The sequence below is a fragment of the Nesoenas mayeri genome (assembly GCF_963082525.1).
Source record: "Nesoenas mayeri genome assembly, chromosome: 25".
Classification (NCBI taxonomy): domain Eukaryota; kingdom Metazoa; phylum Chordata; class Aves; order Columbiformes; family Columbidae; genus Nesoenas; species Nesoenas mayeri.
In genome coordinates this window covers 5,529,580-5,557,569 of record NC_137549.1, presented here as the reverse complement: position 1 = coordinate 5,557,569, position 27,990 = coordinate 5,529,580, and the positions used below count along the sequence as shown (strand labels likewise).

The window sequence follows — 27,990 nt, the reverse complement described above, 5'->3', positions numbered from 1 at the left end:
GCGGCGGTGACTCTGGTGGCGTGGCGTTGGCTTGTTGACGGTGCCGTCGGGCTGGTGGCGGGTGAGCAAAGTCCCCGCCGGCTGCGCGGGGACGCAAACCCGGCAGTGCCGCGTCGCACAGCCACGGCGCCGGCACCTCCTGCTGCGTGTCCGGCTCCAACCGCTCCGTCCATCTCCCCTCCAGGTTCTCCACTATGTTCACCAAGAAGTCCTATGATGGCCCCCCCACGGGGTACGGCCCCCCCACAGCCTACGGCCCCCCCGCGGGTGATTACGGCTACGACTACGGTGCCCGCTCGCCCCCGCCGGGTTCCTACTACATGGAGGACGTGCCGCAGCACTTCTACAAGTGGACGTCACCACCCGGCGTGGTGAGGATCCTGGAGGCTGTGGTCATCCTGCTCTGCGTCGCCGTCTTCGCCTGCGTGGCCTCCACCCTGGCCTGGGAGTACGGCTACGGCTATGGGGGGATTTACGGCAACGGCCTCGGGGGCTACTACGGCTCCGGCTACTACGGCAGCGGGTTGAGCTACGGTTACGGGAGCGGCTACGGATACGGGAGCTACTATGGCGGGGTCACCAACCCGCGGACGGCCAACGGGTTCATGATGGCCATGGCCGTGCTCTGCTTCTTGGCCCAGCTGGGGCTTTTCGTGACCAGCGTCACCAAATCCAGCAGCTCCCGCTCCCGGCGCTTCTACCTGGTGGTGATCGTGGTGTGCGCCGTGCTGGCCTTCGTCATGCTCATCGCCTCCATCGTCTACGTGGTGGGGGTCAACCCCCAGGCGCAGATGACCGGTAGTTATTACTACAGCCCCTTGCTGACCATGTGCAACCAGATCTACAGCACCGGCACCTACCTGAACCAGTACCTGTACCACTACTGCACCGTGGACCCCCAGGAGGTGAGAGTGCACCCCAGTTTTGGCCAGACCTCCCCCTTTTGGAGCCAAACCCACAGCACAAACCCCTTGCTCTGCTTCAAACGTGATGCTGCGCAAGGGCAGTGCGAGTGGGAGAGCATTGGTGACCGCGTTGGGACGTGTCCCTGGCCACACGGGGTTTTCCTTTCCATTTTTAATGTTTCTGGTGGTGCCGTTTTGTGGCTGGGGGGGGGCAGGGGGTGGTGGCTGGTGGTGGATTCCAATCAGGGAGATCTAGGGCTGCGGGAGGAACCAGGACGAGCTGACTGCGTGCGACAGGGAGTTTCGGGGAGGGGACAAGCTGTTGTCCCGACACAGACCCAGCGTCTGGTACTTTGGTCTCCCTGGTCATAAAAATATTTGAACAAGGCTGGGGCAGGAGCAGGCGGCATGTGCGGGGATGGGTGTGGGGTCAGGGTGCCAGTGGGGTGCCAGCTCTTCCCCAAAACACCCGTGACGATGCTGGCCCAGTTCGAGAGCCCGGCGGGTCAGTGGGGCAGTGAGAAACCCTCCAAAGCAAGTTGGTCAGCCCCGGTTTCGGCTGGGGCTGGCGGGGATCCCGCATGGCACATGGGCTGGGACCGGTGCTGCCGGTTCCCAGCCGGCCGCGCCGCATTCCTGCGCCCTGAGCGGGGGGAGCCGCGGCTGCTTTCGCTCCACGCAAAGGCCGAGCGTGGCCTCGTCCGTCCCTGATTTCGGTGCAGCTGCAGGGATCTGGCTCTTGGGAAACTGTCCTGTCTCCATGGCGAAATCAACCCCCGCCCTGTTGCTTGAACCCCAAAAGCTCTGGAGCTTTTGGCTCCAGCCCAGCTCCCCACACACGGGGACACCCTGCTCCTCTCCCCACGCCGTGATGGGGGGTGAAACATCAGGAGCGTTTGGGATGAGGGGAGCAATTCCCACTTGTGGGGGGCACCCAGACCCCCGGCTTGGCTGGGACCAGGGTCTTTGCATCCCTGTGGGACGCCCCACCCTCAGAACCCCCCTGCTCCATCCCTCCAGGCCGTGGCCATTGTCTGCGGCTTCCTCATCGTCATCCTCCTCTGCCTCATCTGCTTCTTCGCTCACAAGACACGGAGCAAGATCTGGAAGTACGGGAAACAAAACATCTACTGGGACAAGGTGCCGGTGGTCCAGGAGGGTCCCAACGTGGAGGAGTGGGTGAGTCTGGGGGTGCCTGGGGCTGAGGGGGGGGTCTTCCCTGCCACGTTTTGCTGGGTTTGTGCCGCCTCGGTGCCAGGTCCCGGTGTTTGCTCACCGCAGCTCCCGGGCGCGGTGTTATCGCCGCCGGCGCACGCTGTGCCCAGCGCTCGCCGCGTCCCTCCCTGTCACCCCATTTAGATGCCGTGGCTTTTCCCAGCCGGTACCATTCCCCGGCACCGCGAGGCTTTGCACAGGGTGCCAGGCTGGGAGAACTGGTCTTAAACTCCCTGAAAGACAAACAGGGTGGGATGTGATGGGCCGGGTGCCAGGAGAACTCGGGCTCTGGTCCTGCCCCCTTCGCTCGCCCCGTGCCTGGGGACACCGGCTGGGAGGCGCTGCCCCTCGGTGCCGTTTTGTTTTGGTCCCGGCAATAATTAACTCGGCTCCATGGGGCCGTGCCGCCCCGCTGCCGGGGGCTTTGTTGCGAGCAAACCAGCACAGTTTGGGCTCCGAATGAACCTGGAGTGGTGACACCAGGATGTGTCCCCTCTGGGTGGGGGACACGCTGTGGTTCAGCCCCCTTGGGACGTGTCCTGTCCTGTCCTCACTCAGCAGCAGCAAAGGGGCTGCATCCCATTCCCATCCCTCCTCATCCCCGTCCCCGTGGGACTGGGGCAGCCCGGGGGTGCTCAGTGCTGGGTTCCCCCACCTGAGCACCAACATTTATCATATAGAGCCAAAGCTTTCCCTCCAAGCCCGGATTTGCGCCCAAGCGCTGCTCTCGGGCCCCGGAGCTCAGCTCCGCGCTGCGCCCGCGTCCCCACGCTTCCAATATTTATCTTTTCATTTTGCAGAAACACCTTTGTTCTGCTTTATTTATTTTTCGTGAAAAGTCCCTCCCTTGCAAAGCATTTCCTGGCCCGCTGGGGGGGCAGGACCTCGTGCACCCGCACTCCCCTTTGCCTGCTCCTTGGGGGGGGTCCCTGCTCTGCTGGGTGGGGTCACCCACTGGTGACACGTCCTGTGCTTGGTGGGGACGCAGAGCTGGGCAGGTACCGGGGTGTGAAACCCTCCTGGGACGTCTTGTTCCCTGTGTATGGGCAGGACCGAGATAAAGGGGTGACCTTCGAGCGGGCGCTGCCTCCGTCCCGCCGTGGCGCGGGGATGTGACTGTCCCCACGCTGGTGGCTGTCAACCTGGTGGCCCTGTCAGGCAGAGCAGCCCCCAATTAACGGTGTCTTCATTAGCGGGAGTTGAGGGGGAGGAAGCACTGAAGGAAGCGGCGTCGCCAGCCGGAACTCGCAGTTGACGTCCCCAGGGCCACCATCGCGGGCAGGGACCGGTGTCCGGCACAAACAACCCACAAAGGCCAGGAAGGAAGTGGGGGGAGGGACAGACGGACGCCCCGTGTCCTCCTGGAGGAGCCCTGGCCGTGCCGGGAGAGCAGCGAGGCTCCCAGGGGGGTGTCATCCTGGGGGTGCAGAGCTGGGTGCCAGGACCCCCCCGAGCTGTGCCGGTGTCCTGCTGGGACCCCCCCACGGTGGCTCTGCACAGGGTGACATCATCCCCTGTGACACTGGGGTTCATGGGCACATCCTGCAGTCTCCCCCCTCCCCAAACGCTGCTCTGCCTGCCCGGGGGGGTTCCCCCACCTTTTGTGTCCCTCCCACCCTCCGTGGCCATGCGGGACACCCCACTGCAGCTCTGTCGGGCTTGTCCCCCTCCTGTCCCCATCCCTGGGCAGGATTGCTATGGCTGCTCTGGGGTGTCCCTGTCCCCATGCGACGGTGACCGATGTCCCCAGTGCCCGGGGTCGCAGGCTGTGCCCTGCTCGAGGTGGGGACAAGCGTCCCCCCGTCGTGGCACAGGGCTGAGCATCTCTCCCTACTGCAGGTGAAGAATGTGGCGGACGGGGCCAGCGTGCAGGACGAGACGGCCACGCTCGCCTACTCGGAGAAGCCGACCAGCCCCATCACCGCTCCACCCTACAGCCCCCCCTCCTACAGCTACCCCCCCCAGAACGGGTACTACCCTGCGAGGACCTACAGCAGCCAGGGGTGAGTGTCCCAGGGGGTGCAAGGGCTCGGAGTGGGGACACTGCTGAGCTGGCTGATGTCCCCGTGTCTCTCGCAGTGACCAGCCGGACCGGGGGACCAGCACCAGCCCGGCGGAGGAGAAGATGCGGGAGCAGCCCCCCAAACCCTCCACCCGTCGTGGCCGCCGGCGCCGCCGCAACCCTGAGCTGGACGAGTCGCAGTACGAGACCGATTACACCACGGCCGTGGAGTCCGGCGACGAGCGGGACCAGGACCAGTGGGCCAGGTGAGGGGGTACCCTGGGAGCCCCCACACCTGAACCCCCCATCCGGGGCCTGACCCTGCCCCTCTGGCACAGCCTCTACCCCCCCATTTCCTCGGACGGCGCCCGCCAGAAGTACAAGCAGGAGTTCGACACGGACCTGAAGCGCTACAAGCAGCTCTGTGCCGAGATGGACGGTGTCAACGACCGCATCAACCAGCTCAGCAAGCAGCTCGACAGCATCTCCGAGGACAGTCCCCAGTACCAGGTCAGGGCTCTTGGGGAGCCATGGGGACACTGCGGGGTCACCGGGATACCCTGCGGCACCGGGGGTGGATGTTGTGCGGTCTTGGGATGCTATGGAGCATCGGGGATGGATGTTGTGGGGTCTTGGGGTGCTGTGGGGTATCAGGATGGATTTTGTAGGGTATTGGGAATGGATGTTATGGTGTCTCAGGGATGGGTGTTGTGGAGCATTGGGGGTGGATCTTGTGAGGGTCTTGGGGTGCTGTGGAGCATCAGGGATGGATGTTGTGGGGGTCTTGGGATGCTGTGGAGCATCAGGGATGGATGTTGTGGGGGTCTTGGGATGCTATGGAGCACTGGGGATGGATATTATGGGGTCTCGGGGTGCTGTGGGGTATCAGGATGGATCTTGAAGGGTATTGGGAATGGATGTTATGGTGTCTCAGGGATCAGTGTTGTGGGACATTGGGGATGGATGTTGTGGGACCTTTGGATGCTGCAGAACATTGGGGATGGATGCTGTGGGATATCAGGATGCTGCAGGACACTGGGGACGGGTTTTGTGGGGTGTTGGGATGCTGCGGGGCATCAGGGATGGAGACTGCGGAGCATCTGGGATGCTGCAGGACATTGGGGACGGACGTTGTGGGATCTCAGGATGCTGCGGGACATCAGGGATGGGTGTTGTGGGGTCTTGGGATGCTGCGGGTCACCAAGGACACTGCAGGGCAGCACTTACCCTGTTGTGAGCCCCATGGCCCATTGTGACCCCCCATTCCGTTCCCCGGCAGGACGTGGCAGAGGAGTACAACCGGCTCAAGGACCTGAAGCGGGTGAGTTGGTCTCTGTGCAGCCGAAGCGGGGCTGGCTTGGAGCGGTGCAGCTAGGGAGGGGATGGAAGCCGTGCCCCCCCCTCCCCACGCCGCTGAGCCCGGTCCTGTGCTGCGTTTCAGAGCCCCGACTACCAGATGAAGAAGCTGGAGACCAAAACCCTGCGCAACAAGCTCTTCCACATCAAGCGGATGGTGAGCGACTATGATAAGGTGCGGGGGTAGCCGTGCCCCCCCTGCCCCGCAGACCATGGCAGGATGAGAAAGGGGGGGCTCCTCACTCCCTCCCCCCACCCCTTCCAAAGACTTTGGTGCGTTTTGTGCCTTTTGTTTGTATAAAACAACGAACCCAAGAGTCGAAGCCACCCTGGGATGTCGGTGCCAAGGGCGGGGGCTGGAGAAGCCACCCCCCCACCCCGCAATGTTTGCCCCCCCCCCACCCCGTGCCTTCCCCTCCCACACACTGGGGGCTGCGCGTCCCCTCCCGCTGCTGTCAATAGGTTTGTTGGGGGGTCTGCAGCCCCCCTGCCAGCACGGGGGGCAGGGGACCCAAACATGCTGGCCAGGCAGGTGGGGGGGTCAGAACCCTTCACCCCTTGGGCCCCCCCAGCTGCATTTTGGGGAGCAGCCCTGGGCAGGGGGCGGATTTTATAAGGAACTGGCTGAAACTGTTGTTTTTTGGTTTTTTTAATGAATAAACTGTATCTATTGATTTTAAACAGGAGCTGGAGTGAAAGGGGGTGCAGGGGGTGTCCTGGTGCCCATCTTGAGGGCGTGCCCCAAATTTCCCCCCCCTGCTTGGTTCCCCAAAACCAGGTATGAACCTGTATGCTGGCTCCTGCTCCCCAGCAAACAGGATTTATTCCCCAGGGACCCCTGTGTTTAGGAACATCACCCAGGGCCCCCCAGGATTTCAGAAAACACCCATTCACTTATAGGGCTTAATTTGGGGGGATTATATCTCCCCCCAGTCCCCTGGAGGGGGCTCAAGTGTCGCTGCAGGATGAGCCGATCCCCCGGCGTTGTAAGAAACATCTTTTTATTGACTTCAGTTAATTTGTTTAGTATCATTGAACAGGGATTATATTTTCAGTGAATCAATCTAAATGACAAATTCCCCCCGGGTTCAACCTGCCCCCGAGAAGCAGAGCCCGGGGTGGGGGGGTTGTCCCCCATCTCACCATGTGTCCCTTCATCCAGCACGGCTCAGCCCTGGGGACAAGGACCCCCCCCCCAACCCCTTGGCAGCATCACCCCCTTTCCAGCCCAATGTTGGGCCCCCCAACACCTAATGAGGCACAGGAACATAGTGAGGGTGGGGAGGGGGATGCTGGCACCCACCTCCCCTGGGTGGGGATGCTGGAGCCAGTCCTGGGGTGTCAAAGCACCAACTGAGGCAGTGCAGCACCCAAAAAAGGATATAAAGGACCATTTGCTTTGCACCCCCACCTCGCTGTGCCCCGACAGTGGAGATGCTTCACTGCAAAGTGCTGCGGGGGCTCTGGGACCAGGTCCCCAAAAATCAGCTGCTCCAAGCTCGGTCCTTCAGTCCTTGAGGCTGGAAGTGGCCAGGGGGGCTGGGGGGCAGAGGCAGGGGGGCCCGGCTGCTCTGACCTCCCGTCATCTGACATTCAGATTTGGAGGGGCAGCTGGAGAACGGTGTCCTGGTGTCCCCCTCCCGAGCTCCAAGGCAGGGACACAGCCCCGGGGATGCTCTGAGGTCCCCGGGGGGGACGCCAGAGGGGCCGGGAGCTCCGCTTCAGGGGGGTACAGAAGAATTCGGTGTCCAACAGCAGCGGCACGGCCAGTACCTTCAGCTTTCGGAGGTTGACACTGCGACCCCGCTGCTTTCGGGGGGACGGACGAGCTGCAGGATGCTGCGGGACAGGGGGATGTCGCAGTTCAGGCCTCCCGGGGAGGGAATCCAGGTCCGTTTGCTGCGTGTCCCTAAGGGAAGAGGGTCCATCCCCTACTGCCCTGTCCCGTAGGGCCAGTTGAAGGTGCTCCCGGACAGCAGCATGTCCCTGATTAACGTTTCGATGGGGGTTTTCCCCACCAGCCGCATGAAGAAGAGCTGGGAGATGAGGGCGGCGGGCACGGCCCGCAGCGCCGGCAGCCGCAGCAGCAGCCGCCCGAAGCGCTGGGGCTGCGACGGGTACTGCGAGCGCACGTACTCGGTCAGGGCCACCTGCGCCTTCTCCTGCAAGCTCTCCACGTGCGCCGGGTCCGAGAGGCCGCAGGCGTCTGTAAGGGGGACATGGAGAAGGGTCAGTGTCTGCAACTGCCTGAAGGGAGCTTGGAGATGGGGGGGTCGGGCTCTGCTCCCCAGGAACAAGCGCCAGGAGCAGAGGAAACGGCCTCAAGTTGCCCAGGGGAGGTTGAGGTTGGATCTGGGGAACAATTTCTTCCCCAAAGGGCTGTGGGGCATTGGAACAGGCTGCCCAGGGCAGTGCTGGAGTCACCATCCCTGGAGGGCTGGACAGACGGACATGAGGTTCTCAGGACATGAGGCAGTGCCAGTTGGACTCAATGACCCCGAGGGTTTCTTCCAATCAAATTATTCTATTATTCTATAATTATTCTATTCCACAAATGAGGGGTGCAGCTGCCTGCAGCACGGTGCGAGATCACGGCTCACGCTGGCCCGGCTGCTGCAGGCTCATCCCCACCAGGAAGGACCAGGCACCTCTTGGGTGTCATAAGCAAGGACACACCAAGGGACAGGGCTCCCCAGGGCCCCCCCAGGGTGCACAGCGGGTATTTGGTCCCATTCCCATCACGCCGGGAAGCTCGCCCCTGCACTCAGTCGGACAAGCTGGGACGCTGCAACCACGGGCAGAGAAGCGCCAGGGCACGAGGACTCTGCCACACGCTGCTCCCCAGACCCCAAACTCCCAGGTAAATGGGGGTGCTGATGCTTCTCGGGGCGGAGGGCAGAGCAGGGGACAGAGCCAACCTACCCGGCGTGAAGAGCGCGATGGCTTTGAGGCAGCTGTACTCGGCCGAGTCCACCTGGAGCCGGTTGAGCTTCTCCACCTGGTCCTGGAAGATGCGGATCTGGTCCATGAAGGAGACGACACGGTCGGCCGACATGGGGGAGGCGTGGAAGCCGGCGGCCGCCAGCAGCGGCGCCATGTGCAGCGGCAGCGCCGACTGCGCCGCGTTGAGCACGAACAGCTCGCTCCAGCTGAGCCGGAGCAAGGCGACTTGGTCAGAGACGGGCAGCTCGGGGAAGAAAGGTATATTGCGGGCCCATTCCACCGTGCTGAAGAGGAGGCGGGCGGCCAGCTCGCAGATGTTGTCGATGCCCATGACGCTGCCCTGCTGCGCGTACTGCGAGCCGTAGCGGGCGGCCGGGTAGGGCTCGGCGCGCAGGAGCTGGGAGATGAGCTCTGAGACCGGCTGCCCGTTGAAATACTCCCCGCTGGGCATGGTGGTGGGGCTGGTGCTGGAGTGGGTGGGGGGGATCCGGCCCCGCTGCACAGCTGTGGGGGGAGAGGAAGAGATTTGGGTCAGTTTTGGGGGCGACTCATGACAAGAAAGCCCTTGAGATGCTGGAGCGGGTTGAGAGAAAGGAATGGAGCTGGGGAAGGGGCTGGAGCACAAGGGTGATGGAGCGGCTGAGGGACCTGGGGGGTTTAGTGAAGAAACGGCCTCAAGTTGCGCCAGGGGAGGTTGAGGTTGGATCTGGGAACAATTTCTTCCCCAAAGGGCTGTGGGGCATTGGAACAGGCTGCCCAGGGCAGTGCTGGAGTCACCATCCCTGGAGGGCTGGACAGACGGACACGAGGTTCTCAGGGGCTGGGGTAATGGTTGGACTCCATGATCTTGAATGATTCTACGAGAGAAGTTGTCTCCATGCATCCACATCCCCCATCCTCCTGCATCCCCCATCCCACCCCGGGGGGCACACGGGGCTCCCCAGCCCTGTGCGGGGTGAGGATGGACCGGGATGCTCCCACCCGGCATCCCCGCATCCCGCCACCCCAAGGAACACTGAGCGGCTTTTGGGGAGAGGGAGGTGGTGGGTGCCGCGAGCTCTGCGCCCATTCATTTAGCATCCCAGTGATTCAGCTCCCAGGCTGCCGGCGCCGCGGCTTGGCCACGGCCAGTGCCAGGACAGGGTCTGTCACCTCCTCCTCTGCGAGGACCCAGCCGTGCCAGCGCGGCCGCAGCGGAGCGACCGCTGCCCAAGGTCATCGCACAGCAGCGATCATTTATTTGCAAATAAAACGTCCATCTTGGAAGCGTCGTTAACCCTGGGGCACTCCCCTTCCTAATTGCATTCAGGGAGAGCCATTTTTCAGCTCCCCCCCCCCCTCTCCCATTAGCGCCCACTATTTGCTCAGTCCCTAGTAATTAATTTATGGGCTGTTCATGAGCCACTTAAATGAGAGCTCTAAATCATGCTAAGTGGCAATAATGCCATCTCGACTCCTCTGGAAAGGAGGGAATTACTGTCCTGCTTCCAGTATCCTTCCCCCCCGGCTCCTCGCATTAATGCCACCTGCCGCCACGCAGCCCCGGCACCGCGGCAGAGCCCGGCACCTCCAGCCCCACGCGTGCGCCTCGGGGCTTTGCGATTTTGGGCTAAACCCTTGCAGCAGCCCGGGAAGCATTTGGGGTTTGCACCCCCAGGCGATGGGGAGCAAAGCGCATTTGCACGGGGATTTGTTCGTTCCAGCTGACCTGCGCCGCGCCTGCGGCACCGGCGCTGTCCCGGCACCAGGTGTGTCACCTTATCTGCTCAAGGCTTTTCCAAACAAACACCACCCGCGCTGCCGGCGCCGAGGGCCATTCGAGGCGGAAAGTAAGAATAAAAAGGGGGCAAACGGGGGTTTTGGTGCAAACAGCGTTCCCAGAGAGATGGGAGAGCACAGGGGACACCGGGAGCAGCTGCATGATTCACCGGGACCCCTTGGGGACCATCCCCTGTCCCCACGGCACTGGCCTCACCTTCCTTCCTCATCCCCACGCGGAAGCACTTCTTCAGGCGGCAGTACTGGCATTGGTTGCGGTGGTGCTGGTCGATCTGGCAGTCGCGGTTGGACCTGCGGGCAGGACCGGGCAAGATGAGGGTCTGGGGAGGAACAATGTGACGCTGCCGGGGGTCCCTGCGCCCCCCGAGCCGCTCGGCCGCCCACCCCCGGGCACGGCGGCCGTGCCACGGCGTGCAGCCGCGGCGCTGCCCGCAGCACACAGATGCTATGGAAACGGCAATTTCCTCCAGCGGGGGCTGCCGGTCCGCGCTGCCGGCGATGCCCGGGGCTGCAGGAGAGCTGGAGAGAACCCCGCCCGCGGGGACACGCAGGGCTGGTGCCGCGGTGCCATGTGCCGTGTCCCGGCACACGGAGGGGACGCAGCTGAGCAGCCCCCGGCCGCCCTGCCAGATGTGTAAGATATTGCAACTATTTCCTATGGGTCTGGGCTACTGAGCCCGCGGCCCCTTGGGCACCGAGCGCTTGCAGGTGTCCCCATGGCGGTGGCGCAGCCCCCATGTCCTCGGGCGGACCCTGCAAGCGTGGCAAAGCAAAATCCGGCGGCTCCGGAGCCATGGTAAACGGTGTGGGGTCTGCAGCGCCCGGGGGATGCTTTACCCCCTGAGCAACCTTGGAGATTGCAAGGGCACCGTGCCCACCCCCCGGCAAGGAGCCGTGGGCGCACGGTAGCCCCGGCATCACACCACGGGGCACCGGCCGCCACCACAAGCAGCCACCGACCTCTGCTAACGCGGCATCGCGGGGAGAGCCAGGGTGAGACAGGCTGACAGGGACGCTCCCGAATGGCATCGTTATCATCCAAACCCCCCAGCCCCAATTCCTGGGGTCACTTGCGGTCCCGAGGGACGCAGCGGGAAACAGGTGACACTGGGTGCTCGCATCCCACCCAAAGGCTGCCGCAGCAAATGGGGAGAAAAGGGGATTTTCAGCAAAACAGCAATATATTAAGGTGCGTAAAGCAGCAGGCGCGGGCAGGGCCGGTGTCCGGCAGCAGCTCGGCTCTGCCTGGCAATCCTGACACGAATCTCCTCGTCTCTACACGGCTCCAGAGGCGAGGCAGGCGGGGATTCCCGCCGCGCTCCAGCCCGCATTAATTCACCCCGAACATCACCGCTGCGCTTTGCACATTTTCAAACGTGTTGCTGATAGAAAAAGTTCTTCCAGCGGAGAAGCGGTCGCTCATCAGAACGTCACGGTACATCTTCATCAGCCGCCCGCGCCGCGGCAACGCGGCCGGCACCGCGGCCAAACCCGCCACCGGGGGCCCGGCCGACCCTCACCGGGGCCTCTGGGCACCGTCCCCAGCACCAGCAAAACCCCCCAACATCAGCCCGGCTCCCGGCAGCAGCTCAGAGCGAGTTTCCCAACTGACAGGGCTGCAGCGACCTGGGAAACTGTGAGAATACAAAAGGCGTATACTGTGCTAATTATGTAATTAGAACATGTAATTATTTAGTGCAAGAACTAAACTGAATCCAACTCACTTTTAATATTCAAATTAGAGCAATCTTGGCTCGGTGCTGCTTTTGACTCCTTGAACAAAGCAGATGCCGGGGGAGCATTGTTCCCGGCCCCTCCAACACTTTACTCCCTACTTGGAAAACACACATTTTTCTATGGCACTGAACCACTTCCCAGGGCAAAGTGGGGGAATAAAACCCCAACAAACCAAACCAAACCACCTGAAGCAGGTGCCCAGGTCCCAGCGACAAGCACAGGATAAAATCTTGGATGCGCACAGCCCAGCAAGTACCCCCCATCACCCCCGCAGCATCTGGGACGCAGAGCCCCGATTTGGCCTTTCCTTTGTTTCCAGGAAACTGGAATTTCGCAAAAGCCAGATGTATCTTCAAACCATTAATCCCAAACAGCCGCTTGGCCGGGTCCGCCAACCAGATCCTCCTCATCAGATGGGGAAACTGAGGCAAGGCCAGGGGTGCCGCGCACGCTGCCCCCGCGCACGCTGCCCCCGCGCACGCTGCCCCCGCGGCAGGCGATGGGGAGGATGCTGCAGGACCGGGGGCACCGGGAACCGAACGCTGAGCCCCACAGCGGCAGCTCCGCGGCCACGAGCGGCTCGGCTGACGTCAGCCAGGACCCGGCAGCGCCGGTGCCGGGAGCTGCCGGGAGAGGAGATGCTGCGCACGGGGGAGGACGAATCTAGGCCGCCCAAACGAGAGCAAGGCAGCTCGGAGATGGTTCCCAGCGCAGGAGCAGCGCTGCCCCTTCCCTTCCCGAGGCAGATGAAGCCCGAAGCAGCCGGACTCCCTTGGGTGGGGAGAAAGTGGGGTGCAGAGGTGGGGTGCTCCATCCCCAGCCTGGCCGTGGGGTGTCCACGGCTGGGATGCGGGTGCCATCCCCGCAGCACCCTCGCTGGTTTAGCAAACGCTGCTGGAAGCATCCACACGTGGATCCAGACCTGCGGGCGAGCCCCTATATCCACATGTACCTCCCTGTGATCAGCCCAGAGCCGGGGGCCCCCACGCGTCCCTGCCAGCCCGGTGCTCCTTTCAAGCCAGCAGAAACTCCGGAGTTATTCGCAGCCCCAAACTTCACAGGGGTCAGACCCCGGTCCTGCCGGTGGGTCTGGATCTGCCGCAGCGCTGGCCCGAGCGTGGGGGCCGGTGGGTGCTGCGGCCCCTCTCCCCGGCACCCGCGGCACGCCGGGCTCGTGACACCTCCGCTTAAAATTGTTCTCACTGCCGCACTGGTGCTTTCTCTGGGTACAACGGCCGTGACCAAAGTGACTCACAGTCACGGCGCATTTTCAGGCATTAGCCTGGAAAGCAATTAATGCCGGAGCGGAGCTGGGCGATGACGAGGACCTGGACACCGGCTGTGCCCCGCGGCCCAGCGGACGAGGCAGCCGGGGCATCCGGGATGCACCGGGCAGAGCGGCTGCTCGTGTGGGGTGCAGAGCACGGAGGGTGCTGCAGCAGGGGACACTGTGACACACTGGGGGACCCCATGCAGCTGCATCGCGGCCCCTGTTAGCGCTGCAGCGGGGCCAGCGCGCAGCCACAGCAGGGCCAGCGCGGAGCTGCACAAGGGCCACTGCAGAGCCACGCCAGGGGCACACCGGGGCCACCCCCAGAGCTCCGATCGTGGCTCTGCCACCCCCGGGACCCCCACCCCGAGCTCCCCCCGGCCCTACCTGCAGGTGTAGCTGAGGTTCCTGCGGATGCTGCGCTTGAAGAAGCTCTTGCAGCCCTCGCAGGTGAAGACCCCGTAGTGTTTCCCGCTGGACTTGTCCCCGCACACCACGCAGTCCACCGGCGCCCCGGCCCGCTCCTCCTCGCCGTGCTCCGCGTCGCTGCCGCCGCCCGCCGGGGACGCCGCCTCCTCGCCGCCGCCGCCGCCGCCGTTGGGCTCGCCCCAGCCCCCGGCCACCATGGCCATGGCTCCGCGGCCCCGGGGCTCAGCGCCGGCCTCGCCGCCGCATGGAGCGGCGCCCGGTACGCGGCGCCCGGCGCCTCCCGGAACGAGTTCAGCAAGTTTTTTTTTTTGGGGGGGGCGGCGGCCGGTTTGGGGTTTTTATGTTTTTTTTTCTGTTTTGTTTTGTTCCCCCCCCCTCCTCCCTCTCTCTCTCTATCCCAGGGCTCTCTGCCGCCTCCCCGTTAACGGGGGGGCCCCGCGGAAACTTTGCGGCGGCGGGAGCGGGGCGCGGCGCATCCCCCCGCGGGGAGCGGCGGCTCCGGGCGCGGCGGCCGCCCCGGGGCTCGGCCGCATGCGGGGCCGCCGCTGCCCGCCCCCGGTGGCTCCTCCGCTCCGCGGCACCGGCAGGGAAGGAGAAGGAGGAGGAGGAGGCGGCGCTGCCCGGCCCGCCCTCGCCCCTACGGGCCCCGCCGCCGCCGCCGCTGCATGCAGCCCGGTCCGGGACCGGCGGGACCCGCTCCGCCGAGCCCCGGGGCTCTCCCCGCCTCCCGCGAAAGAGCAAAGTTCAGCCGCTGCCGCGGTGGCCGCCCTGGATGCTCCTCCCCGTCCTCCTCCCCTTCCGCTCGCCGCCCGCCGGGTCCTGCCCCGGCCCCGGCCGCGCCGCAGCGCCCGGGCCGCCCCCCGGGAACCGGGCCGGGGGGAGCCGAGCCGGGGGGAGCCGAGGGGGCGGCCCCGCTGCACCGCACCGGAGCGGGGCTGCGCACGGCATGGCCTGGGCGGCTCCGTGGGCCGGTGGTGGCGGGGGCGCGCACGACCCCGGTGCGGCACCGGGCACGGCCCCGCTGCGGTACCGGGCACGGGCAGGGAGAAGCCGCGGTCTGGCCGCCGCTATAGAGCCGGCGGTTTGGCCAGCGGAGGGGGCTGGATGTAGCCCCCTGTCTGCCCGATGCCCTTTGGCGACCCTTTGGGGACCCTTCGGTGGCACCGGGAGCATGCGGCACCTCGTGCTGCCAGGGACGGCACCGGGAGCGCGGTGTGCCAGGCCATGCCGCGCATGGCTGTGGTCATGTCTATGGCGCTGCCTGTAGTCCTTGTCCCCCCCCAGCAAGTGACCTCTAAGCCACCGGGTGCGGCAAGGGGCACATTCACCATGGAGTCTTGGGGTCCCCTTGGGACGAGGAGCAAGCCCCACGTCCACCCCGTCATGCTTGGGCAGAGCTTGGTCACCGTGGTGTGGTGTGACACCGCTTGGGACCGCAGGGCCGTGGCGGGAGGATGGGAAGCGGTTCCCCCGCGCCTGGCCCGTGGCCAAGCTGTCGGCATCGACATCCACATCCACAATCCCCTCCTCTTGCCGACAGCCCCAGCGGGATCTTTAATTACTGCAAACAGCACGAGGCCGCGGCTCCTCGTCTGGCACGGGGCGTGAGGGCCGTGCCGTGGGGCGCTGCTGTGATATTCGGGGTCCCTCGGGTGCCACACCCTGCGCAGCCCCTGGGACGGGGATGCGGTTGTGGACTGGGTGCCTGCAGCCCTGTAAAATCTGTTTGAAATGTGGTTAATCAAGTCAGACCCGTAAGAGGTTGTCGGCGAAGGGGTGGGCTGGGGCGCGGGCTGTGGGTGCGCAGCGCCCGCCTGCTGCTGCCCTGCTAATCATTAACGGGAAAACAAACCCTGCAGAAAGGTGCTTGACCCAGGAACAGCCTGGTGGTATCACCCTGCCTTCGCCTTTCACCCATGGGCCAAACTCTCCTGGCTGTGCCGCGGCAGCCCCGGTGTCTCCCGGCAGCGCACCTTTCACCTTGACTTGGGGGGCAAAGTCTATCGGGCAGGGCACAAAGCCGGGGTGCGGGATGGGCTGGGTGCCCCCCACATGCCCCTGTCCCCTTGGCATGTCCTCGGGTCAGCCCTGTCCCCACGGGGGACCCCACACTGCAGTCCCAGCTCAGGCCAGGCTGGTGCCGGTGCCGAGCGGAGCAGCTGGTGATGCCCACGCTGCAGGGACAGGCTTGGACCGAGTGCCACCGCGACCTTCACAGCGCCTGACGCCGTCGTCCTTGGCATTCCCAACCCAGGGCCAGCATCTCCACCAGGGCTACGGCAAAGCAAAATGGGCAGGATATAAGAAAAACCAATAGCAAAGCACTGAGCCCGGAGCTGGGGTGCAGCAGAGGTGGAGGGATTACAGCTCCGGCCATAAATAAAACCTCCATTTCCTCCTGTCTGGAGGGATCTCTGCTCGCCAGGTACCTGCTGCCGCGGCCGTGGGCTCGGGGAGCGACACCCGGCAGAGCCGGCTGCCAAGGGACCGCGCCTGGGGGGGTCCCCGTCCAGGCAGGGGTGTCACCCCCCACCTGCAGCCAGCCCCGTTTCTCCTTTCTCTTCTGTCAGCCTGTGATTTATGGCCCTTTCCCTGCCGCTCCCCCGCCTCCTCACCCCCTGCAAAAAATAATAATCCAGGAACAAAGGAGGAAATTGGATCTTCTCCCCCGCGCGGCTCCCGGCCCCGCGCTGGGAGCCGCGTTTGTTTTGACGTTGGTGTCCAGTTGGCGAAGGCGTTTGATCTCTGGAGGAATTCCTCCTTCCTCGCGCTGCTCCGCTGACTCCGCCGCACAAAAGGGCCCCCGGGAGCCGCCGGCGCGTTTCGTGCCGCCCCGACGCCCCCGGGAAGGCTCCGGCACCGCAGAGGCGCCCGCGGCGCTTGGGGAGGTTGCCGGGCTCGCCGTTGGTTGGACCTGGGGGGCAGCGGTGTCCCCCAGCTCCCCCACGGCATTTGGGCTGGGGGCGATTGGGGAGTGTTTGCCAAAATGTGCAGGTTGGCAGCTGTGCCACCAGAGAGCTGGGTGCCGGTGCCACCACAGAGCCAGATGCCGGTGCCGCCGGCCCTGACGCGGTTACTGGGATCCCGGTTAGAGGCAGCTGTGCCCGTGCCGGAATTTGCATGGGAGCTGCCAGCAGCGGTGCTTCCCAGGGGCTCCCTCTGTCTGTCTGTCCCCAGTGCACCCCCATGGGGACCGGCACCCCTGCATGGTTTTGGGTCAGTCCCCTGATTTTCAGCCCTTGGGCAGGATCCGGCGCCGGAGCAGCTGCCAGAGCCCCCAGCCCCAGTTTGCCCTGGGGTGCTGAGGGTGCTGAGCCCTGGCCGGGCTCCTTGGCGCCGCATTCCTGCGGCCGGATCCTGCTGGCGGGCGTGCGGGCATGTGTCTGCGTGCCGGGGTGGCGAGGGCAGGCGGGAGCTGCTCCGGAGCCGGCAGGGGGTGAAGGGGCCCTCACGGCCGGCGGGGGTCCCGGGGGGGTCCCGACCCTCCTGCAGCTCCGTGACCTTGCGTGGCCGAATGGCGGCCGCCGGGAAGGACAAAGGGGCGCTGGGCCCGGCTGTGCTGCTGCTCCTCAGCACCCTGGGCACGGTGCAGGGAGCACCATCGCGTGCCCGTGCAGCGAGTGCACCTCTGTCGAGTTGCACACGCGTGTGCACGGGACACGCAGCCCCATGCACGGGGGTGCACACGCGTGTGCAAACAGTGGCAGGGGTCACTGTACACACATGGGCTCTCGCTCCCATGGAGCTGCGGTTTTGGCCCCAGCCCGGCCGAGGGGCTGGAGGAGACCGACCCCCCTTGCCCCTGGTCCCCCTGGTCCCCCTGGTCCCCCTGGTCCCCCTGGTCCCCCTTGTCCCCGTGCCCCCGCCCTGCGGCAGAGCCGCTCCCTGCCCTGCATTCCTGGGATATCAGATCTTGCGGCCCCCACCCAGGCACGGCCGGACGCTCCCTCCCCAGGGGGGACGTGAATCACGCACCTCCCGCTCCCATTGCTCCTGGCACAGCCGGCCCCGGCCAGGATGGTGTTTTGTAGCCCCCCGGGACCCGCTCTGCTCTCCCAGGGGACCCGAGGGTACCCGGGGGCTTTGCTGCAGCCCACGCTGCTCCACGGAGGGGAAACTGAGGCAGGGAGTGGACCAGAATGGTGCTGGATCAAACTGTGAACTGGCACATGGAGCCTTCCCTGGGGAGCTGCAAGTTTCTGGAGGAATGTGTGGGGTGAGCAGTGACCCCCATAGCCGCTGGGCACAGTGGGGACACCGGTGCCCCCGGGGGGACCCAGTCTGGCCCTGGGGTCAGCGAGACGCAGCGGGGGGACCTGTCCAGCTGGGGTGGGGGTGGCGGCGGGGTCCCCCCTGCCCTCCCCCTGCTCCCGGCACCCAGGGTTGAAGCCGCCCCGGCTGCCCCGACCCTTTCATGCGGCTCTCGGCGGAGCTTGACCCCGCACAAAGCCCCCAGGAGCACATTTGAATCTGAAAAGGGGTCTGAGCGCGGAGCCCTGACCTTCAACCTGTGGGTCAGCCCCTCCACGCCACCGCCACCGGCCCCCGCCGGCCCCCGGCCCCCCCACAAGCCGGGCTGGGCAGAGCCGAGCATCCCACATCCCTGCATCCCACATCCCTGCATCCCGCACCCCTGCATCCCACATCCCTGTGTCCTGCATCGCTGCATCCTGCATCTCGCATCCCTGCATCCTGCAGCCCTGCATCCCACATCTCTGCATCCCGCATCCCTGCATCCTGCAGCCCTGCATCCCTCTCTCTGCCCTCTCCATCACCACCGCTCTGGGTATCGATCCACTGAGCCTTGAACTCCACTGCAGGATCTCTCCAGGGAGCTGCAGGCTTCATTTTAGCCTACCTAGAGCTCCGTGCCTCAGTTTCCCCTCCATCCTGCAGCGCTGCTGAGCCCCACAGCCCCATGCATCTTCCCGCCAGACACCCCATCATGCCGGGGTTTGGGCTGCCAGATTCAGCCCCCCCTCCCCGCGGCACCCCCTTGGCACAGCCCCACTGCCGGGACCCCCCCTGCTCGGCGAGGCTGCCCCCGGTGCAGGGTCACTGCTCCTCTTCCCTCCTGAATATGCATGGGCCCCTGCCGCCACGGCCACCACCGTCACCTTTGATCCCACGTCAGGGATAACGAAACGGCTTCATCTGCGCCACGAGATAGCGGGGAGGGCGGAGGGGGACACAGCCTTTGTTCCCAGCCCCACTGGGATCAACCCAGCCAGGGGTCCGGCTGCCTGAACCCCCCCAAAAACCCAAACCGCAGGTCGGTGGAGCCACGAGCATCAGCGCTTTATTCTCCCCGGGGATGCAGCAGCCGCCTCCCGACGCGGGGCTGTCCGGGGGTGCCGGGGTGTCCCTAGATGCAGGTCTCGCTGTCACTTGTCCCCTGCTCCAGGCTCTGCAGTCGCCGGGCCAGCGCCTGCAGCCTCCGCGCGTGCTGCCTGCGCAGGGCGGCTGCCTGCGCCTCCAGGCGCCGCAGCTGGGCCGCCTGCTTGCGCCGGGCGCCGCGGTACGCCAGGGCCAGCGCGCTGCGGGCACCGTGCTCAGCGCCGCGGCACCGCGCCCCGGGCACCGCGCGGGCAGGGGGGACCGTGCTTTGGGGGTGCGCAAGGAGGAACCGCGGCCTTGGGGTGTGCGGGAGGGGACGGTGCATTGGGGGTGTGCGGGATGAGAGCGCGGTTTTGGGGTGTGCAAGATGGGACCGCGGTTTTGGGGTGTGGAGGATAGGGCTGCGCTTTTGAGGTGTGCAAGATGGGACCGCGGTCTTGGGGTGTGGAGGGCAGGACTGCGCTTTTGGGGTGTGCAGGATGGGACTGCGTGTTTGGGGTGTGCAAGATGGGACCGCGGTTTTGGGGTTTGGAGGATAGGACTGCGCTTTTGGGGTGTGCAAGATGGGACCGCGGTTTTGGGGTGAGCAAGATGGGACCGCGGTTTTGGGGTTTGGAGGATAGGACTGCGCTTTTGGGATGCACAATGTGGGAACGCAGCTTTGGGGTGTGCAATACGGGGCCGTGCTTTTGGGGTGTGCAATATGGGACTGTGTTTTTGGGATGTGCAGGAAGGGACCGTGCATCAGGAATGTGCAAGGTGGGACAGCATTTTGGGGGTATGCAAGAAGAGGGTACGCTTTTGGGGTGTTCAGGAAGGGACCGCAATATTGCACATGCAAGGTGGGACAGTGCTTTTGGGGTGCACGGGAAGGGACGGCAATTTCGGGGTGCGCAGGTAGGGACTGTGCATTGGGTATGTGCAATACGGGACAGGGCTTTAGGGTGTGCAGGAAGGGACCGTGCTTTTGGGGTGCGCAGGAAGGGACCGCGCATGTGGGGCAGGAGGGGGTGACGTGCGACCGGGCCATGCGGGAGGGCGCTGCGTTTTTGGGGTGGGTGTTTCCTCCCGCCCACCTGTGAGCCTGGAAGAAGTCGGTGGTGACGGTGGCACACCGCAGCTGCTGCGCGCGGTTGGTGGCACTGCTCTGCTCCAGGGCCAGCGCCAGGGCCCCTGCCCGGCCACGCAGCTCCTGCGCCCTGGGGACAGACACCCGCGTGGCAGCCAGCCCGGCGCCGCCAGCGCCGGCACCGCGGCACCGCACTCGGGGCTCTTACCGCGCCAGGGTGCGGAGCAGCTCTTCCTGCATCCTCTCCACATCTGGGAGCTGCTGGGGAGCCCCGGCTCCTATCCGGCCAGTTTGAGCATCCTGCAGAGACTGGGGGTGGGTCCCACCCCCGGGGACACCCGCAGTCCCAGGGAGGGTCCCCAAGGGGAGGTGGGCGCTGTCCTTACCTCCTCGCTGCTGCTGGAGCTGCTGGAGGGGCTGGGGGGGCGGCCAGACCCCCCGTCCCGCTCCCGCTGCAGGTGCTGGAGCAGCAGGAGCAGCGCAGCCTCCCGCGGCCCCTGCCCGGCCGCCAGCACCTCCAGACCCCGCTTCTCCCTCTCCACCAGCTGCAGCCGGAGCTTCAGGTCGGCCATGGCCTCCTGGCAGGGCAGGGGGAAACTGAGGCACGGCCCCGGTCCCCTGGTTCCACTCCCTCCCACCACTCATCACCCCCTGCTCAAATCCTGGACCCTGCAGAACCCTGGGAGGGACCCAGGCATCCAGCTCCCCTTTCCCCCCAGCACCTCACCTTGAGCATCGCCAGGTCCCGCAGCAGCTCCGCTTTGTCTGGCCGCCTCCAGCCGGGCAGGAGAGCCCGGGCATCCCGCAGCACCCGCTCGGCCCGGGCGCGGGCGTCCTCGCCGCGGGGGGTGCCAACGCGGGGGGGCACCGAAGCGTCGCGCAGGGATGCCTCCACGGCCGCCTGCTCCGCACGCAGCCGGCGAATGTGCTCGCGAAGGGCCCCCTCCTCCGTCGCGGGGGGTGCCAGGGCGCTGGGGGGACAGGGACACAGCTGGGGTGTGCACGGTGCCACCGCGGGACGGTTCAGCCACTGTGACCTCCCATCTCCCCGGTACCTCTGCAGCCCCGGGGAGCCGCTGTCCCCGCTCTCCTCCTGCCCATCCGGCTCCGCTCGCCCTGGGAGCTGCAGCCCCTGCGTCGCTGTGGGGCTGGACCCACATCCGTGGGGTGCCGGCTCCCCCGTGGCTCCTGGGCAAGGGGTGAGCAGTGTTCAGGCAGGTCTCCTCCGCAGTGTGTGTCATGGGGGTGTGCTGGGGGCCAGGGCTCCCTAGCATCCTCCCAGCACCTTTCGTGCATCCCCCGATATCCCCATCACCCTCCCTGCAACCCCCCAGCACCTTCCTGGTACCCCTCCTGTATCCCCTCTGCATCCCCTCCTGTATCCCCCGATATCCCCCAGCATCTTCGTGCACCACCCCAGCATCCTCCCCATAATCTGCCCCGCACCCCCAGCCCCCCAGCGCCACTCACCGCCACGGGCACAATCCTCCTCCTCCCTGCCCATCTTCGCCTTCACCACGTGGAGGAGGGCAGCGTAGGCCCCCCCGCAGCGCTCACTGCAGGGAGAGGGGCTCAGTGTGGCACCACAGGCTGTCCCCCCCAAACCACGTCCCCGATGTCCCCGCTGTCCCCGGTGTCCCCACCTGCAGCGCAGGGCCAGGCGCAGGGCGGTGCTGCGGGACTCGTGCTGGCCCAGCACCATGCTGAGCCGCTCCGCATCGCTCTTGCACTCCTGCAGCGCGGCCGCCAGCTGCCGGTTCACCTCCTGCAGCCTCCCCAGGCACCTGGGCACCGCCAGCACCCGCGCTCAGCCGCAGCGCCGCGCCTCGGCTTCCCCAGCGACGAGGGGCTGGGGGGCACTCACCCCTGCAGCTGCTGCACCTGCTCCTCCTGCTCCCGGCCGGGCCCCTCGGAGGGTTGAGGGGAGAGGGGGCTGTGGGGCTGAGCTCCATCGCCGCCCTGGGGCAGGTCCTGCGGAGGGGACAGGCAGAGCCCCGATTCCACCCGCCGAGCCCCCCCGTGGCGCAGCTGCACCCCCCCAGCCCCACACTCACCTGGGGCAGCCAGGGCTCCCCCTGCCCCGAGGGGCTGCTGAGCGTGGGGGTGTCGCTGCTGGAGCCCCCCAGCTCCTCCAGCTTGGCCAGAGCGTCCCGCAGCTCCCGCACCTGCACCCAGCACCAGGCTGAGCCCCAGGGGCTGCGCCGGTAGCACCCAGGGGGTGAACCGGGGCCGTGCCCCCCCGTGCACCCACCTTCTGCTGCAGCCGGTCGCGCTCCCCCCGCAGCGCCCGCAGCGAGGCCGTGACCCGGCTCAGCTCCTCGTCCCGGCGCCCCAGGGCCGCCCGCAGCGCCGCGTTCCTCGCCACCGCTGCCGCCACCGCTGCCTCCTCCACCGGCAGCCCCTCGCCCGCCGCCTCCTCCGGGCCCCGGCGTGGGTGCATCCCCCTCCCCGCCCAGCCCGGTGCCCGGTCCAGCTCCTCCAGCCTCTGGGAATGACAGGGTCGGTCAGCCGGTGCTCATCGCCGTGGCGTCTGGGCTGGCCGTGCTGGTCTGGCTCACCTTGGCCGCTTGTGCCCATTGCTCCCCAGGTAGGGGCTGCGCCGGTGCCCACCGGTGCCGGGAGAAGACGGCGCGTTCCAGCGAGCTCACGGTGTGCTGCAGCTCCGCAAAGAGGTCGGGGCCGTGGGCTGGGGAGAGGGACAGCGGCCACGCTCAGGTCCCAGCCGCTGGCACAGCACGGGACATCACGCCACGGCACGGCGCACCCACCTTCCGTGCTGCCAGCAGTGCCGAGCGTGCCACCGAGGTGCCGGGGCTGCGGGCAGGCAGTGGGGAGGCTGGCGCTGCCCTCCCAGCCCTCCTCATCCTCCCTGCGGGGTGATGAAGGGCAGAGGTGGAGGGGACCGGGCGGTGGTGGGACCCGGTGCCCCGTGGCCGCTGTGTGCTGGTACCTGCCCATGCGGTGCTGCAGCTGCTCGGCTCTCCGGTGCAGCCGGGCCACCGTCGCCAGCAGCCGGGCAATGCAGTCATCATAGCTCAAAAGGCCCCCGGTGTCCCCTGCCATGTCTTCATCGTCATCGTCAGCCTCATCCTTGTCCTCACCCTCATCCTTCTCCCCATCCTCAAACTCCTCCTGGCCCGGCGGGGGCTGCGGGGGCTGTAGGGAGCAGGGATGTCTGTCCGTCCCAGCCCGGCTGGCACCATGGGACGGAGAGGTGACACCCACTGGGATGGGGACGAGTTTTGGCCGCTGGCCGAGTGGCCGCAGCACTTGCCTTCTCCATCCTGTCTCTGAGCCACCAGCTTGTCCCCGGTGCTCGTCGCGGTGCCACGGCCGGTGCTCCCGGCGTCCTGTCTGCGTCGCCAGCGCCTGCCCTGGGCCTGTCCCCGTCCTTGTTCCTGCCGAATTTCCTTCCTCTTCCTCGGCGGCCCCGGCGTTAACCGTTGCGCTGCCCCGTGCCCGGGCAGGCGCTGCAGCCCTCTCGGGGGGGTCTGCCCCCAAAACCCTCCCTCCCCACTCTGCCCCACGGCACCGTGGCCCCACGTTGCACCCTCCCCACGCACTGGGCTCCCTTGCTGGGGGGACGCACCCAGCTTTGCACCCTTGAGCGTCCCTCAGAGCTTGGAGGGGCAGCCGGGACTTGGGGGGTGCAGGGGTGTGTGTGAGCTTTTGGGGTGCCGGGAGGCATTGCTGGGGTGTGCAGCCCAGGGGTGCTGTGGGCGTTTGGGTGCTGGAGGGTGGTGTTTGGGGTGCAAAGGGGTGCTGCGAGGGTATTTAGGGCACAGGGGGTCAGTGCAAGGGTGCAGGAGGGTGTGCACGGATATTTGGGGTGCAGGAGGTGGTGTAGGGGTGCAGGAGGGTGTAAACAGATATTTGGGGTGCAGGAGTCGGTGCATGGATGCAGGAGGGTGTGCACGGATATTTAGGGTGCAGGAGGTGGTGTAGGGGTGCAGAAGGGTGTGCACGGATATTTGAGGTGCAGGAGGTGGTGTAGGGGTGCAGGAGGGTGTGCACGGCTATTTGGGGTGCAGGAGGCGGTGCAGGGGGTGTCTATGGGTGTCTGGGGTGCAGGGGGGTGTATGTGGGTGTTTGGGGTGCAGCGCACGGACGTTCGGGGTCCCCTCCTGCCCCCACGTGCCCGACGAGACCCCGGGAACTACAAGTCCCAGCAGCCCCACGCGTGACGCCACTTCCGGGCGGGACCGGGCGGGGCTCGCGCGGCCCGGAGCGGGTGAGCGCGCGGCGTGGGGGGGCGCAGGACCGGGGTGCGGGGGGGGCACGGGGGGGCCGGAGCAAGGGGGGCACGGAGCCCGGGGGTCCAGGGGGGTGCACAGGGTGGGGGGGTCCAGGCATGTGCGTGAGCGGGTACGGGGGTATGTGAACAGGGGGTGCATAGAGTGGGGGGGTCCTGGGAGTACGTGAACAGGGGGTGCACACAGCACGGGGGGTGCAGGGGGTATGTGAACAGGGGATGCACACAGCAGGGGGGTCCAGGGAGTGCATGAGCAAGGGGTGCACAGAACGGGAGGGGTCCAGGGGTGTGTGAGCAGGGGATGCAAAGAGTGGGGGGGTCCAGGGGGTACACGAACAGGGGGGGCACAGAGTGGGAGGGTCCCAGGGGTGCAGAGAGCGGGGGGTGCAGGGGGTACGTGAACAGGGGGGCACAGAGTGGGAGGGTCCCAGGGGTGCAGAGAGCGGGGGGTGCAGGGGGTACGTGAACAGGGGGGCACAGAGTGGGAGGGTCCCAGGGGTGCAGAGAGCGGGGGGTGCAGGGGGTGCAGCAGCACTGCCACCCCCACGGCCACCCCCACGTGTCCCCAGCGCCGCCGGAGCCACCATGGAACGCGGGTGCGCAATGGACACGTCGGAGCCGGGCAGCGCGGCCGAGGAGGAGGAGGAGAAGGCGCCGGAGCCGCGGCCCAGGACCCGCTCCAACCCCGAGGGCGCCGAGGACCGAGCGCTCAGCGCCCAGGCCAGCGTGGGCAACCGCAGCGAGGGCGAGGGCGAGGCGGCCAGCACCGACGACAGCCCCCCCGGCACGGCGGCGCCCGACGGCACCGCCTGGCCCGGCCCCGCGCCCCCCAGCGAGGTCCAGGTCAAGACCCCACGGGTGAATTGCCCCGAGAAGGTGGTGAGTGCTGCGGGAACGGGGGGCAGCCCCGACGCCGGGGTGAGGGGCTGGTGGGGGCTCAGCCGTCGGTGTCGCCCGCAGATCATCTGCCTGGACCTGGCGGAGGAGATGGCGCTGCCCAAACTGGAGTCGTTTAACGGGTGAGTTTTGGGGGCTGCTCCTGGCTCTGCTGTCCCCAGGGTGGGGACCGGGGGCCGCGCGGGTCCCTGCTGAGCTGTGACCCCGCGGCAGGTCCAAGACCAACGCGCTCAACATCTCCCAGAAGATGATCGAGATGTTCGTGAGGACGAAGCACAAGATCGACAAGTGCCACGAGTTCGCGCTGGTCGTGGTGAACAACGACGCCACGTGGGTGAGCGGGGCCGTGGGATCATGGGTGGGGACGGAGACACCTCCGTGCCCCCCTCACCCCGGCTCCTCTCAGCTCTCAGGGTTCACCTCGGACCCCCGCGAGGTCTGCAGCTGCCTCTATGACCTGGAGACGGTCGTCTGCAAGTCGTTCAGTATCCCGCTGCCCGTGGGGCTGGGACGGGGTGGGGGGCAGGACCGCGGGGGGTCCCTTGGGTGCAAACAGGGTCCCTCAAGCACACCCGGGTCCCGCTGTGCCCGTCACCTGCAGGTGGCAGCGGCTCTGCGGCTGCGCTGGCGGCCCCGGCAGCCCCAGCGGGGTGTCAGCGTTTGAGGCCGGGGGGTCAGATGGGTCCCCTGAGTCCCCCCCCAAGCAGGGTGTGACACCAGCCCCCCCAGACCCACCAAACCCTTATTTCTTGGTGTTTCCTCCCCACCCTGGTGCTGGGGGGCGGGCAGCGCTCTGTGTGCTGAGTTCGGTCCTTACCTGCGGCTGCAGATCTGGAGGGTCTCTTCAACCTGATGTGAGTACGGCTGGGGGGGGATGGGGGGGTTGGGGCTCCCGCCCTGGCTACGAATTTTCTGCTTTACTGTAAAAATGCCCCGAGCCTTTAACCCAAACAGCCTGTGTGGTGGGCGCTGCTGTCCCCGTGGGACAAGGTGGGGGGGTCCCCGAGGCACAGGCAGCCCTGCCCGCCGTGGGGGCGTCCCTGAGCCGCCTCCGTTCCCCCCGGTGCAGCCAGCAGAAGATCGAGCTGCCGGTGACGGAGAACGTCCAGACCATCCCCCCGCCCTACGTGGTCCGCACCATCCTGGTGTTCGGCCGCCCGGGCTGCCAACCCCAGTTCTCCATGTCGGAGCACATGAAGGTGGGTCCCCCCCGTCCCCTCGTGTCCCCCCCGGGTGGCTCAGGGGCACGGACGAGCCTCCCCTGGCGTCTCGCCCTGCAGAAGATGCTGCAGTGTCCCTACTTCTTCTTCGACGTGGTTTACATCCACAATGGCGCGGAGGAGAAGGACGATGAGACCAGCTGGAAGGTAAATGCAGGACGGGGTGCCTGGGGGGCTGTGTCACCCCCTGCCCTCGCTGCCTGTCCCCCTGTGTCCCCCCGCAGGACATGTACGCCTTCTTCAGCAGCCTGGACACCAAAGGCACCAACTACAAGTACGAGGTGTCGCTGGCGGGACCCGCCGTGGAGCTGCACAACTGCATGGCCAAGCTGCTGGCGCACCCGCTGCAGCGGCCATGCCAGCCCCACGCGGCCTACGGGCTGCTGGAGGGGGACGAGCCCCCCGAGATCGAGGCCACCGTCTGAGCGGGGCGGGGGGACACAGCTGGTGGCGGGGGGGGTGGCTGTGACCAAACGATGTTAACTGGGATGGGGGAAAGAAACACGTTTTCCTGAGCGGGTGTCGTGGTGATGCTGTGGATTGGAAAGCCCAGGGGGGCTGGGGGTGGTGTCGCCCCCCCGGCCCCATGTCACCCCCTGGCTATGGGGTGGGGTGTCCTGTGCCCTGCTGGCGTGGGGACCCCAAGGGACAGTGCTGGGGCTCTTGGCACTGACAATGGGGCAGGGTGGTGGGTGGTTACTGGGGGGCACTGGGGGATACTGGTACAGGGAACTGGCTGGTGCTGCTGCAGAGTACTGGGAGCACTGGTGCAGGTTACTGGGCAGCACTGGGCAATGCCAGTGCAGGGTACTGGGAGCACTGGTGCACGGCGCTGGGAGGCTCAGGGCTATGCTGGTGCAGGGAACTGGGAGCACTGGTGCCATTACTTGGAGCGCTGGTGCAATTCCTGGGCGGCACTGGGCAATGCCAGTGCAGGGCACTGGTGCACGGCACTGGGGGGCTCTGGGCAATGCCGGTGCAGGGCACTGGGAGCGCTGGTGCCGTTACTGGGAGCGCCGGTGCGGTTCCTGGGCGGCACTGGGCAGCGCCGCTGCCGGCCGCTGGGTGGCGCCGGAGAGCGGTGGGCGGGGGAGGCCCCGCCCCTCCAGCCGCCACCGTATCTGGACATGTGGGCGGGGCTGCCCTTCGACCGGCTCCTATTGGCCGTTTCGCCAGCCAATGAGCGGCGCGGGGAGGGGACGCGCGGGCCGTTCGAACGGGAGGGGCGCGGGGCGCGTGCGCGGGGCGGTGGGAGCCGTAAGGGGACATTGCACCGGGCGGGGGGGACACGGGGCGTTGCGCTGGGCTGGGGGGCGCATTGCACGGGGAGGGGACACTGGCATGGGGAGGGGACGGGCACGGCGGGCGGCGCTTTGCAGCGGCGGGGGCTCTGCAATACCGGCGCCGCACCAGGCGGGGGGGCGCGTTGCATGTGCTGTAACTCGCGGGGGGGGAGTTGCTTAGGGGTTCCCCTGCATGCACCGCCCTGGGGGGGTTTGCAGCGGGCAGGGGGAGCCCCTGGCCCTGCACCGGGGGGTGGCGGGTCGGTGCAGCAGCATGCACGGGGCTGGGGGGGCTC

The 27,990-nt window shown here is 66.6% G+C and overlaps 4 protein-coding genes across 7 annotated transcripts; 2 read left to right on the top strand and 2 right to left on the bottom strand.

Moving 5' to 3' along the window:
* Window positions 1-194: 194 nt before the first annotated feature.
* OCLN (occludin) lies at window positions 195-5,665 on the top strand (the record flags this gene model as incomplete). The annotated part of the gene is made up of 7 exons (XM_080359129.1): window positions 195-905; window positions 1,926-2,084; window positions 3,960-4,123; window positions 4,200-4,388; window positions 4,461-4,632; window positions 5,402-5,443; window positions 5,564-5,665. 7 exons carry the CDS (start codon window positions 195-197, stop codon window positions 5,663-5,665), a joined length of 1,539 nt encoding a protein of 512 aa, XP_080215255.1.
* A 1,744-nt stretch (window positions 5,666-7,409) lies between these two features.
* Window positions 7,410-14,450, bottom strand: NR2F6 (nuclear receptor subfamily 2 group F member 6; the record flags this gene model as incomplete). 4 transcript variants are annotated; one of them, XM_080359067.1, is made up of 4 exons in its annotated part: window positions 13,595-14,450; window positions 10,328-10,491; window positions 8,401-8,925; window positions 7,410-7,684 (listed from the first exon to the last, which is right to left on the bottom strand). In XM_080359067.1, the coding sequence occupies exons 1-4, from the start codon at window positions 13,837-13,839 to the stop codon at window positions 7,410-7,412; spliced, it is 1,209 nt and encodes a 402-aa protein (XP_080215193.1). In that variant the 5' UTR covers window positions 13,840-14,450. The 4 variants fall into 4 exon arrangements, with proteins under 4 accessions (XP_080215193.1, XP_080215195.1, XP_080215194.1 ...); XM_080359069.1 differs by having other exon boundaries at window positions 10,388-10,491; XM_080359068.1 differs by having other exon boundaries at window positions 8,401-8,994; window positions 10,397-10,491.
* A 4,551-nt stretch (window positions 14,451-19,001) lies between these two features.
* USHBP1 (USH1 protein network component harmonin binding protein 1) lies at window positions 19,002-23,325 on the bottom strand (the record flags this gene model as incomplete). The annotated part of the gene is made up of 15 exons (XM_080359194.1): window positions 19,002-19,239; window positions 19,996-20,172; window positions 20,251-20,342; window positions 20,429-20,620; window positions 20,770-21,013; window positions 21,098-21,230; window positions 21,513-21,598; window positions 21,686-21,826; window positions 21,907-22,013; window positions 22,097-22,207; window positions 22,294-22,527; window positions 22,601-22,728; window positions 22,811-22,911; window positions 22,993-23,198; window positions 23,317-23,325. The coding sequence occupies 15 exons, from the start codon at window positions 23,323-23,325 to the stop codon at window positions 19,002-19,004; spliced, it is 2,199 nt and encodes a 732-aa protein (XP_080215320.1).
* Window positions 23,326-24,248: 923 nt separating this feature from the next.
* On the top strand, window positions 24,249-26,885 carry BABAM1 (BRISC and BRCA1 A complex member 1). The gene is made up of 9 exons (XM_080359284.1): window positions 24,249-24,273; window positions 24,864-25,173; window positions 25,255-25,313; window positions 25,405-25,525; window positions 25,598-25,676; window positions 26,021-26,045; window positions 26,261-26,390; window positions 26,472-26,558; window positions 26,636-26,885. The coding sequence occupies exons 2-9, from the start codon at window positions 24,880-24,882 to the stop codon at window positions 26,834-26,836; spliced, it is 996 nt and encodes a 331-aa protein (XP_080215410.1). The 5' UTR covers window positions 24,249-24,273; window positions 24,864-24,879; the 3' UTR covers window positions 26,837-26,885.
* Window positions 26,886-27,990: the final 1,105 nt, after the last annotated feature.